At 44.0% G+C, this 12,859-nt stretch overlaps 1 protein-coding gene across 4 annotated transcripts in view; it reads right to left on the bottom strand.

Annotated features, from left to right (window-relative positions):
• The window catches only part of LOC142721333 (uncharacterized), a 28,963-nt gene extending 16,912 nt beyond the window's left edge, over positions 1-12,051 (bottom strand). For 2 of the 4 annotated variants that reach the window (XM_075848828.1, XM_075848830.1), the window contains exons 1-5: positions 11,827-12,051; positions 8,937-8,990; positions 8,756-8,864; positions 3,204-3,278; positions 2,851-2,983 (exon numbers count right to left, since the gene is read on the bottom strand). In XM_075848828.1, the coding sequence (XP_075704943.1) occupies positions 2,851-2,983; positions 3,204-3,278; positions 8,756-8,864; positions 8,937-8,990; positions 11,827-11,960 (505 nt within the window). In that variant the 5' untranslated portion in view covers positions 11,961-12,051. The remainder of the gene's footprint in view (positions 1-2,850; positions 2,984-3,203; positions 3,279-8,755; positions 8,865-8,936; positions 8,991-11,826) is intronic. The other 2 variants (XM_075848831.1, XM_075848829.1) reach the window with 2 other exon arrangements.
• Positions 12,052-12,859: the final 808 nt, after the last annotated feature.

Here is a 12,859-nt window from a genome sequence, read left to right as displayed (position 1 = left end):
CCGGTAGCAAGAAATCTGTAAAAAAAAAAAAAAAACATATATAACAAAATATGCACAGACAGGAAAAATATCTGCAACACGGTGGCAAGGCGGCAATATGAACAGGGGACAAGTATACTAATATTGTTTGCAGGGTAGAGACATGTCGTAGAAGGGGATTTAGGTTTTCTTACCTCAGAGTGACCATCAGGCGTTCCTCTGGAGAAATGCAACGTCTCATGGTAGTGTCCTGGAAGATCAGTCCAGGACGAAGGTCCGCCAGCAGACAGTCAAAAGTTTGCACGGACATACGGCAGTAGCTGAGGAACTTGTCCGGGTGCTGCCGCAGGTCTGAGTACAGCATGTTAAAATGCCCCTTCCTAAGCCGTTGTGAGATAATGGGGTGAACCCAATATCTCCTCCTCCTCCTCGGTTCTTCGTCCAGCATTGGTGGTTGCTGTCCAAATCGCCTGGAGAGGAGCCAGTGCAGGAGTACATCATCCACATCATCAGAAGACATGTTCGCAGTGAGTAAAACTGACAAAAACCACAGCTATATCAGCAGCGCAATCTCACTGAACTCGCACAAAGCAAAGATCAGGAAAAATGCAGCAGGAAATGGCTCCAGAGCGATCATGTGACCTTCTAAAGGGGGTTTGACCAAGCTTTTGGCATCCTGTTTAAAAGTCCTTTTTTTTTTTTTTTCATCCGCATTTTTGCGGATTACATACGGATGAACTGCGGATTACATACGGATGAACTGCGGATGACATTCCACGGAACACGGTCCTGGAATTTGCGGACCAGAATAACACCACGGTCGTGTGCATGAGGCCTAAGAGGTTGTCCCACCACAGCAAGTGCTAATAAAACGATCCCATATCAAAAAGTTAGTTATGTATCAATTTAAACGCATTACAAAATCTGTATTAATCCATAGACATGACCTAGTTTCGTAGATGGCTCCCCTTGCGGTTTTGCGAGTATGCCGCTGTGCACTTCCGTCCAGTAATGCTATAGCTGGATACATATGTGAAGTCTGTTTCAGCGTGCGTCCGGATCTAGAGAGCACCTAGCGGCGGATGAATTCACTAGATGCTCTTTGCCTAGTGTCTTTGATTGAGCTTTCTCACAGTATAGCATCCTGTGTGCAGTAGTGGATCCCTGCTATGCCGATATTCAGGACGTCATGAGATTATTTATAATGGTTTGTAGTGAGCAGAGCAGGGAGGGAGAATCATACTCCGGCAGCGATATGGCGGCAGGGGAAGGGACTATGATGCAGAGGCAGACTAACGGAATTATAGGGCTTGTAGGAAAGTGCCTCGCAAGATCCGTCACGTGTGCCTCCAGAAGATCCATCCTGTTAGGGGCCCCACAAGCTATCGCTTGGGGGACACGTGGTGGCACGAACCTCCTAAGGTTTTATAGTGGAAAGATGTGTTTTTGTGTATGTTTTCTCTTACCCTTCCCTCTTTTCTCCCTTCATGTCTATATTTTTAGAATGATACTTACCGTCTTGGCATCCCCTGTGTAAGCTGTGGTGGTGGCACGAGGCGGTTCCAGATGATTCTGTCTCCGGGCAGATTATTCTTTGGTTCCAGGTGTAATGACGGGGGTGGGGAGACAGACAAGTGAGCCCTAATCTACCCACCACTCAGTCCCTGCCTACTTGCAACGACCCGCCCTAGGTGACGGGGTACAACTGGGCGACGATCCCTACGCTCAATAAGTGCACATCAGACAAACAGACAAGGGTACACAGAGCTAGGGGGAGAAAGGGGCAGTTGCCCACGGCAACACCGTGATCAACAAGAGAAGTGAACAAGCAGAGTCAAACCAGGAGAGTACGAGGTGCCAAACGCAGAGCAGAAGAGTAGTCAGCAAGCCGGGGTCAATATGAAGCAAGGACAATGGTACAAGAAGCTGCAGCAGGGCCAGGAAACCACACGAGAAGAATCACAAGCAAAGGAGGAACAGGAAAGGCAGGTATAAATAGACAGAGGGCGGGAGCTAGCTCCGTCTGGCCAGGCTGTGATAGGTTCTCCTACTCCTAAGCCTGCCACCCCGAGTGGTGGAAGATGGAGTCAGTCTCACAGACATAGAAGCAGGTGCAGACTGATTATCTATGGGCGTTAACCCCGAAGCTGTGCCTGGCAGATCCTTTACACCAGGTGATTGGACCTGAGTCAGCTATGCATTTGCATGAGCAGGTTCCAGAACTTTCTATCTCCAGGAAGAATTTCTGCTGGCACCAGCTGATGGGACATTTGAATTTCAAAGGCTGGAAAATGGGCCATAAAAAAAGCTGTTCCGTCGTGATCAAGCAGTTCGTTTTGAAGATTTGGACCGACGCCCACCCTCCCTCCTTCAGGTCTTTGATTTCCTTCTTGTCGTTATTTTTAGAGGGGTTTGTCACCCTGCTAATGCTGGGCGAACTTTTTATTTTATTGGTTTTTAATATTGATATTTCGTTTTCAAGATTTCAATATATGGTTATTCTGTTTTTAATTATTATTTTATGTTACCCTTAATAAACTTCGTGGCCATTTTTTAGCCAAAGAAATTGTTGTCGGATTTATTCTAGTTGGTAAGTTTTAGTGGGGTCTGTGCTACTATGGGATTATTGTGTGGTGCATATCACCAGGGAAATACCAACCTAAAAAAAAGGAGATGGAAAATGTATTTTGGGAGCCAATACAGCTCATTAAATTCACTTTATAACGCGTTTAGGAGGTTTAATTAGCGGAACAGGTGGTGGGATAACCGTTTGAATTATAAGATGACCATCCAAAATATCATGAGATGAATAGCAGACAGGGGCACAGGAGTTTGCGCAGACAGACAGACCAAATGATAGCACATAGTTACCTTTCCATGATACTACAGGAGCAGCACTCTTCTTTTCCCCATCATCTAGTGGGGTCCTATCAACCTGAATTCCTGAGTCCTCCCTACTAAGGGTCTCTTGATCATCTTCCTCCTCACTAATATCAGACCACTCCTGAAATCATATTTAACTAGCAGTCAGTCCACAAATTCCACTTTACCATAGGATACAAATGTTTTAGTACATGCAAAGCGCACAGCTGATTTTTTTTGTGGGGTTGGCAGAATGTGTAGTGATACATTTTTATCATTGACCTTTATGGAACAATGGAGTGCACATACTAATATTGTCGCAATACGAAGTCTACATGGACATAAGAGGAGATAAAACTTACCGGTGTGTCGTCTGCACTGAGACCAATGTCTTCCCCTTCCATCAAGTATTTTCCCCAATCAAATGGCTCCTCTTCCTCTATGATTAATCCACACAACAGGTCAGGAAAATGTAACGATTTACATCGATTTGACTGTATATTCTCAAGTATCGGTCTTGTTTTTTAGGTTTTAAATAACATTAAAACAAAACATTCATTACGCAGATATTAAAAAGGGTTTGTCTGACATTTATCCATACCTATAAGAGAAGAAAAGGTTTTTTTTTTGTAATCTACTCATAGGTAAAAATAGTGTAGTACCGTGTTAGCCAGAAACTATATGCAATGTTAAATACTTTTTTTGTCAAAAAAGACAAAAAATATTGTAGATACACACAAAAGTATTTGGCATTGCATACTTGTAGTTAAAATTCTTAAAGGGTAACTAAACTTTTAACATGTCACAGGTCAGGTTTGATCGGCGTGGGTCCGAGCACTGAGACCCCCACTGATAGTTAAAACTAAGCAGCAGAAGTACTTGGGTGAGCGCTGTACCGTTGCGTTTCTGATCGGCTTTCCTCGGAAAGACGAGTAAGCGGTGTACAGATTCAGACTTTCTACTGAGCCCGTACACCACTCCAAGGAAAGGCGATCAGAAACAAAAACGGCACAGCACTCACCCAAGAACTTTGCCGCTTCGTTTTAGCGATTGGTGGGTGTCTTAGTGTTCGGACCCACACCGATCAAAACTTCTGACACGTCATTAGTCAAAGGTTTTTTCAAAAGTTTAGTTACCCTTTTATATCACAACATGCTACAGTGACATTTAGCAAAGTGACAAACTCCTGCAGTAGCAAATGGACGGAAGCAACGTAGTACGTTCATATCCAGCCCTCGAGGTGAACCAGAGTCGAGTGACAGCATGGGAATTGAGAATTTTAACTATAATTGTAGGGTATTTTGGGGTCAAACCTTTTAAGGGGGTATTCCCATCTCTGACATTTATGGAATAGACACGAAAGATAGAACCAGGTCCCACCTCTTCTACCTGCATTTATCTTTACAATGTAAATACCCCGTAATACCGTCTCCCACTGTCGCTGCTCTCCGGCCAATGAGTTAGGAGGTGGCCAGAGTACGGAAATAGCCAAGCTATGCTGTTCCGTAACTCCCATAGAAGCGAATGGGAGTTGCAGAAACAGCATAGCACAGCAAGCTACGTCGTTTACATAATCCCAGCCACCTCCTAACTCAATGTGATCTACCTAATGATGGCTCATTTGCCACAAACCATACCATAGGGAGGGTAACAGCGGGGTGCTGTCATAGGCTCTTGAAAAACCGATTACCGGTAAGTAATCAATCTTTTACCCTTTCACCTATGACAGCACCCCTGGAGATGTAAAATAGAAATCAGTATTTAGGGTGGGACCACAGCTTATAGCACCTTTCTACCAAAGGCCAAGTCAGAGGCTGTATGCAGTTGTAATCGGTAGTGCTTGAAAAAGGTGTGAGGAGAACTCCATGTGGCAGCCTTGCATATCTGGTCTAGAGATGCCTCTGCTTTCTCTGCCCACGAAGTGAACACAGCCCTGGTGGAGTGAGCTCTGAAAAACTCTGGGGGCTTGAGCTTCTGATTTATGTAAGCTAATTGTATGGCCTGCTTAATCCACCTCGCTATAGTGGCTTTACTGGCTGCCGAACCCTTGTTATGACCCAGAAACTGGACAAACAAATTTTCTGAGGATCTTAGATCCTGGGTAATCTCTAGGTACTGGACTAGGCATTTTCTTACGTCTAGGCAGTTAAACTGTTGTTCCCTCTGATTTTTTGGGGAATCACAGAGGGAGGGAAGAACAATATCTTGGTCTAAATGAAAGGGAGAGACCACTTTAGGAAGAAATCCTGGTAAGGTTTTTAAGATGACTATCGTCTAACAGTAGGGTATGTGGAGGGAAGGCAGAGAGGGCCTGAATCTCATTCACTCTATAGGTTGATGTAGTGGCTAACAAGAACGTCATTTTGAGTGTCAGCAGTTTCATGGAGATGGAGTCCATTGGATCAAATGGTGGATTTATCATAGCCTGGAAAACCGGATTTAAGTCCCAGGGAGGAACTGGGGATCTCATCTGGTTTTTGAGTCTGCAGGCTGCGGTTAGGAATCTTTTGATCCAGGGGTGTTCTGCTCATTTAGAATTAAAGAAGGAACTTAAAGCAGAAATCTGAACCTTTAAAGTAGTAGGCCTAAGATTTTTATTTAACCCTGCCTGGAGGAAATCCAATATTAAAAGGGATATCTGGTTTGGTTAAAGGATTAATATCCTTGCCTGCAAAATTCAAGAATGCTTTCCAGAACCTCAGATATATTTTTGAGGTAACCGGTTTCCTACTGGCTAGTAGGGTGGAAATGACGGATTCGGAGAATCCTCTTTGCCTAAGGATTAGCCTTTCAGTTTCCAGGCTGTCAGATGGAGTTTCTGAATGTCAGGGTGTATTACTGGGCCTTGATATAGGAGATCTGACATGTTTGGGAGAACCCATGGTTGGTCTGAAGAAATTTTCCTCAACCACGTGAACCATGGTCTCTTTGGCCAGAAGGGGGCTATTAATATCACACTGGCCTTGTCTTCCCTGACCTTTTTTATTACTCTAGGGAGGAGGTTCGGCGTAACCCCTCTCTTGACTCCAAAACTGTGAGAATGCGTCTATTTCTGTTGGGTGGTCTAAAGGGTTTAGGGAGAAGAATCTTTGGGTCTTTCTGTTTTCCTTGGATGTGAGTAGATCTATTGATGGGGTCCCCGATATGAGGATAATTTTCTGAAATACGGTTGTATTCGGCACCATTCTGATTGGCGAAGCCTTTCTAAGGTTAGGAAGTCTGCCACCTGGTTGTCTTTTCCCTTCAGGTAGACAGCCGATAGGGTCAATAGGTGGTGTTCTGCCAGGAAAAAAGATCTGTGAGGATAGGTCCATCAGCGAGGCCGATTTATATAAGACACTGTGGGCGTGTTGTCGGAATAGATCTTTAAGTGTCTACCTAAAATTGCTGGCATGGATCTCTTGAAGGCCTGAAGAACTGCCGCCAGTTCCCTGAAGTTGGAGGATCCCTGAATGGTCTGTTGATCCCACTGACCCTGAAGAAAAGAGGAGTCGTAATGAGCTCCCCATCCCCAAGGACTCGCATCTGTGGTAATGTTGAGAGTAGGGGTTAGCTTCCATGGAATACCCAGCATGAGGTTCTCTCTGTTCAACCACCATCTGAGAGACAGCCTTGCTGCGGATGAGATGTGTAGGGGTTGATCTAGGGAGAGACTGCTCCTGTCCCACTGATTTAAAATGTCCCACTGAAGGGCCCTGGATCTGAAGTGAGCCCATAGTACAGCTGGGATGCATGATGTCATGAGGCCCAGGACAGACATCTTTCCTGAAAGAGGTCATATGGACTAGGTAGATCTCGGATATCCTATCAGGGGACTGATTTTGTCTTCTGGAAGGAAGGACATCTGCTTGGAGGAGTCCAGCAGAGTTCCTAGGAATACACATCTTTTTGATGGGTTTAGATTTGATTTTTTTAAATTTATGTTCCATCCTAATTTTGCTAGTATAGCGCAAACTATTTGTATTTGGAGGGTCAAGTTTTGAGATGTTTCTGCAACCAACAAAAAGTCGTCCAGGTATGGGATCAGGAGGAAGTCGTTCGTCCTGATGTAAGAGGTAATTTCCGCTATTAGTTTTGAAAATACCCTTGGGGCTTGTGAGATGCCAAAGGGGAGGGCTCTGTATTGTAGGTGAATTAAGGACCCGTTGATTGTCGCTGCTACCCTCAGATATCTTTGATGATGAAGACATATGGGTACGTCGTAGTAAGCGTCACGTACCCCATTTTTATGATTCCTAGAATCCAAGGATTCGCTGAAATCTTCTGCCAATCCCTGAAAAACCGGGAAAGATGACCCCCCCCACCATGGATTCTATGGCGTCATTGTTGGTCCCTATTTTTAGGGTCCTTTTGGGGCCTAAAGAGAAAGGACTTATTTTTCCTCGTAAATCTTGAGGATCTAAAGTCCTGTCCCCTAGGGTTAGGTCTTTTGTTATTAGCCCTTTGGGACGAAAGGAATCTCTTGTTGGCCTTGCTTGTGCAGTGAACCCCTTCTTGCTATCTGATGCTTATTCCAGAAGGTCATCAAGCGGGGCCCAAAGAGATAATCTCCCGAGCAGGGAATAGCGCACAGTTCCCTTTGGATCCGGTGTCCCCTTTGCAGGTTTTCAGCCAGATAGCTCGTCTAGCCGAATTTGACAGGGCTGCTGATCTGGCGGAAAGGCGTACAGAGTCTACTGAGGCATCTGCCAAGAAATCTGTGGCCTTGGAAAGTGTTGGAAGGGAGGATAAGATTTGATCCCGAGGGGTCTGGTCTTCTAGATGAAGCTTTAATTGTGCGAGCCAAATTTTCAGAGATCTGGCCACACAGGTGGCTGCAATGGCTGGTTTAAAGGCCCCCGTAGAAGCTTCCCAGGTCTTTTTTTAGAAAGAAGTCGGCCTTCCTATCCATAGGGTCAGACAAGGAGCCTAGATCTTCAAAGGGAAAGGAGTGTTTCCTTGAAATCTTAGCTACTGGAGCATCGAGTCTAGGTGTGTTATCCCAGTCCTTACATACCTCGTCCTCAAAGGGATACTTCCTTTTGAGGAATTTGGGAATACCTGCTTTCCTATCAGGATTTTGTCATGCTCTTTTAATGAGGTTAGTTATGTTCCTATGAATGGGAAAGGTTTAATTCTTCTTAGGTCCTATGCCTTGAAACATTATGTCCTGGACGGACCGAGGTTCCTTAGGATCATCTATGTTCATAGTAGCCCTTACCGTCTTAAGGAGTAAGTCTACGTCCTCTGTTGGGAACAAATTTCTTTCTCCCTCATCCTCACCTGAGGAATCTAAGGAGCTGTACTCCCCTTCTCCTAGTTGAGGATCCTCCTCAGCTGAGGAATCGGGAACTATCCGGCTAGAGGTAGCCGGAGGACAGGAAACCTGACTGGTGTGTGTGGAGAGGTGTGTCCTTTTTATATCCTCAGGTTTCCTGTCCAGCGGATGGGACGTCTCTCCAGGGGTGCTGTCATAGGTGAAAGGGTAAAAGTGGTTTCCAATTATCTGCTTTTTAATTCAATAAAGCCATTTTTGGGTGAGTAAGTAAAACAAAGTAGAAGAGACAGTATGGCATAATGAGCATCTGTCTGAGAAAAATAAAAAAAAGAACAGATGAAATATACAAAAAATACAAAGAGAGGGAGGAACACCACAGTGATAAAATATCAGGTCAATTCCCACTAACCAGGTACTAGGACAATGTTTTCCCAGGGCTGGATTTTCAGGATCAATGGGTGGCAGATTACCGTTTATGTCTATATTTGTTGCCCTACACTGCTTTATATTATTATTATATATTATCGTTAATGTCTTTTTGAAGAACAAATCACATTAGCTCCACAAAATAACACATTTCATTTTTTTCCTAAACATCTGTCTGTCTGTGTCATTGAAATTCAGGAAATAAACAGAAGACAACACAATGGGAGTTACCTGTGTCCCCTCTATGCTGGGAAGAGGAAGATTCAAGAACTCCCCTGTCAGTCGCTTCCAGCTCTCAGCTTTACTCAGATCTGAATGGATCACAAACTTTTCATAGATCCTGTAAACAAAGCTCATTTTTTATGCTCCTTCATAGCAGTGTATATGCACGCTATAACAAATAAAAAGTTACCCGTCTAGGGTCCTGTGTATGTTGTGGCTGCTTACATCAAGATAATGATGGAATCTACAAAGAAATGAAGACATACAGATGAGAAACTATTTACATGTCAGTCACAATGCAGAGGTGTACAATATTTATGGGTAACATCCATATGATCACCCTTTTGCAAGACCTGTGATGAACCCAAACGAATAGGACCAGTGGAAGTAGCTTCCTAGAGAAAGATCTGCACAGGAGATGTCCCACCAGCACTGAACGAGACATCTGTCTATGGACCTTTCTTCTATACCTAAGGCCTCATGCACACGACCGTATTTTTTCCCACCCGTAAATACTGGCGTAAATACGGGTTCCGGAATCACCAGTATTCCACCCGTATTTACGGGCACGTTTTCTATGCAAAATTGCACTGCACTAATCGGCAGCCCCTTCTCTCCATCAGTGCAGGATAGAGAGAAGGGGCAGCCCTTTCCGAGGTAAAAGTAAAAGACATTCATACTTACCCGGCCGTTGCCTTGGTGACGCGTCCCTCTCTTGACATCCAGCCCAACATCCCTGGATGACGCGGCAGTCCATGTGACCGCTTCAGCATGTGATTCGCCTGTGATTGGCTGCAGCGGTCACATGGGCTGAAACGTCATCCAGGGATGTCGGGTCGGATGTCGAGAAGGACGCGTCACCAAGGCAACGGCGGGAGACCGGACTGGAGGAAGCAGGAAGTTCTCGGTAAGTATGAACGTCTTTTTTTTACAGTTTGCTCTATATTCTGATCGGAATTCACTGTCCAGGGTGCTGAAAGTTACTGCCGATCAGTTAACTCTTTCAGCACCCTGGACAGTGACTATTTACTGACGTCGCCTAGCAACGCTGCCGTAATGACGGGTGCACACATGCAGCCACCCGTCATTATGGGAGCTCCATAGACTTCTATGGGCTGCCCGTGCCGTTATTACGGCCTGAAATAGGACATGTTCTATCTTTTTCAACGGCACGGGCACCTTCCCGTAAGAAAACGGGAAGGTACCCGTGGCCAATAGAAGTCTATGAGCCCGTTATTACGGGTCGTAATTACGACCCGTAATAACGGGAGTTTTTACGGTCGTGTGCATGAGGCCTTAAAGAGTAGGATCACAGGAGGACATCGTGGCACATTAGTCATCAATATCTATAATACAGTCAGATTTCTAGAAATGCTGCAGACCTACTCTTGGGTTCACCCACCTAATTTTACAGTGTGCCATGCGTCATATAACCCAAGGAGCTGTATGATGCTGAACATCACCAGGATATACAATTGGGGTTTGCATTGAGGAAAGGTCAGCAGACCCTGAAACATCTAGCATTTGTCTTCCATTCTTTGTAATGTAATTTTGTCAGACAGCTGGCATTAATGCATTGGAAATCTGCCCCATAGGAATATTAACATATAAACAAAAAAAGTAAATTTCTAGGCACAACCTAGATCTCTGGGTTTGTCCAGCTGGCAAAATATATGGACATATTAAAAGGGTCTGACCTTCCGATATCCAAACGTTCATCTGATTGTGGCCAAATCTTTGTGTCTAGGTCTTCCTTAACCCCTTAAGGTCCAGCCTATTTTGGGACCTTATCATTGCCACATTACGAGAGCCATAACTTTTTGGTTTACCTGTTGGCCCAGCTGTAGAATTACTTATTTTTGGCAGGAGAAGTTGTAGTTTTTATTTTCTCCATTTTGGGGTGCATATAATTATTAAGTAACTTTTTGCTTTATTTTTGTACGCCCCATGCACACGGGTTGATACTACATATGTATACTAAATAAGTTTTTTTTTAAAAATAGGAGCCTATGGGTGACGTATGCCACTGGATGACATGTCACAGGTATACATTTAACATATATGTCATGTGCTTTTCAATATATTAAATGGATACCATAATAGCCTAATAGTGGCATGCGTCACTCATAGACTAGAACAATACCCGTATAATGGATACATCAGGACCCCAGTTCTTGACGTATACGTTTAACTAATACCATTATACTCTATGGTAATGGATGCCATTGTTAGGCATTTGTCAAAGCCCACGTTTAGCGTATACGTTGGTAATTTTTCCTGACGTACATCAAACATAGGCAAAAACGTCTTGTGAACATAGTCTTAGGCTCCATGCACATAGCAGTAAATTTTGACCCATTCAATTCTATGGCTGACGGACACCTTCCCATATATTTACGGGAAGGCGTTCATGCAATAGAAAGGCTCCGCAAAAGATAGGACATGTCGTATTTTTTTGGTTTTTACGGACCGTGCTCCCATACTTTATATGGGAGTGTGGCCCCGCAAATGTGGGTGGTTACGGTACGGTCTTGTGAATGGGGCCATACATTCATGCGAAGAAACCGCATACAGACCCAATACATCAAGTCTTGGCGATATTCTATAAGTATACATTGTAGCAAAACACAAGACTAGGAAGGTGATTTGTGCTGCTGATGCGTTGCAGCAAACCTTCAGCTGTGGGAATTATCAGGTTCTGTTCGGTATTTCAATGATAGATTCACTGCGGAATGGATCCTAATGGATCTTATTGACTTCATGGGTCCATCGGGTGGCCAATTTTATGAATAGTGTAGAAAACTACACCATTCAGGCCATCAGAGAGCAACACAGCAACAATATCGTTCCACTTTACGGACAGCAAACAGAGATCTTGAAAATATTTCGGAATTGAAATACAAATGGTATTATAAAGCTGTAGAACTGTTTACAACAATAACACTTCATTTAACAGACAGAAGGAGGTGATACAGAACTAGGAGCAAGTCACCGTCTCCCCTCCCATTATTAATGACGTGAACGCTGGGACTTGTAGTTCCACAACAGCAGCGGATAGTGTGCTACCAATAAGCACAGACCTGAAGTTGGACCCGGCGTACTGCAGCGCTAGCTGGTAGTTATTGCCGCTCTCATCGTCCAGGCCGGTCAGACTGGAGATCAGCTTCCTGACATCCTTCTCCTGCTCTCTTTCATAGCGGGTCCAGTGCGCCATGTCCCGTACATTAGCAGGCAGCCCGGCAAATGTCACCTGACCACGGATTGGACAGCCATACACCAATCACCAATCTTCAGTACGTTAGCCGACAGCAGCCAATCGTCTGTAGAGAACGGCACGTTTGCGTGAGGGGGTGGAGCGACTGTAAACGGACAGATTTGATTGGGTCTAAATATGCTCAACGTGTTTAAACCAAGCAGACTGTCGCCATGGTGAGACAATGTATGATGCGTTTGAAGTAATCCAAGCTCGTACACCAGCTCCTCAGTCAGTAAATACACAAGTTCTAGTCCTGATCTTTTCATATTAACAAGCGTGTCTCTATGTACAGTATATTTTACGTAACTTTTCATCTTCTCTAGAGTTTTAAGACTCCAGAAGTTTTCAGCCATGCTGTTTGTTAAACAGTTATATACAGGACCGATTCTAGCTTATCGCCAACCTGCTCCCCTATGAAGGAAGAAGTCAATATAATAATTTTATCAATCACCACTTTATAACTGCCCTGTCTTCTACCTAATCTAATAGGCGCTTTAATGTAGATAAGTAACGTTTTTTGTGTTGTTTTTTTTAAAAAAAACGTTTATTTTTTACAAAGAGGAGCATTTTAAGTGTTATGCAAATTCGTTCTTAATGAACAAGTGGGCGTTTTTTTTACTTTTCACCAAGTGGGCGTAGTAAAGAGAAGTGTATGACACGGACCATAAGTTATCTATTAGATCAGGTCGAAGATAGGGCAGTTTTAAACTGGTGACAGCCTCTTTAAACTAGTACAATAAAATCAGTGTAAAATACTTAAAATGTGCACCTATGTAAATTCAAAACTTAGTCTATAGAAGTGTAAATTACTGCACTGACGAAAAAAACATATGAAATCCAGGCTTGCCACATTTTTA

The sequence above is a fragment of the Rhinoderma darwinii genome, unplaced genomic scaffold, assembly GCF_050947455.1.
Source record: "Rhinoderma darwinii isolate aRhiDar2 unplaced genomic scaffold, aRhiDar2.hap1 Scaffold_517, whole genome shotgun sequence".
In the NCBI taxonomy this organism is placed as follows: Eukaryota; Metazoa; Chordata; class Amphibia; order Anura; family Rhinodermatidae; genus Rhinoderma; species Rhinoderma darwinii.
This window is presented reverse-complemented; position numbering and strand designations above follow the sequence as displayed.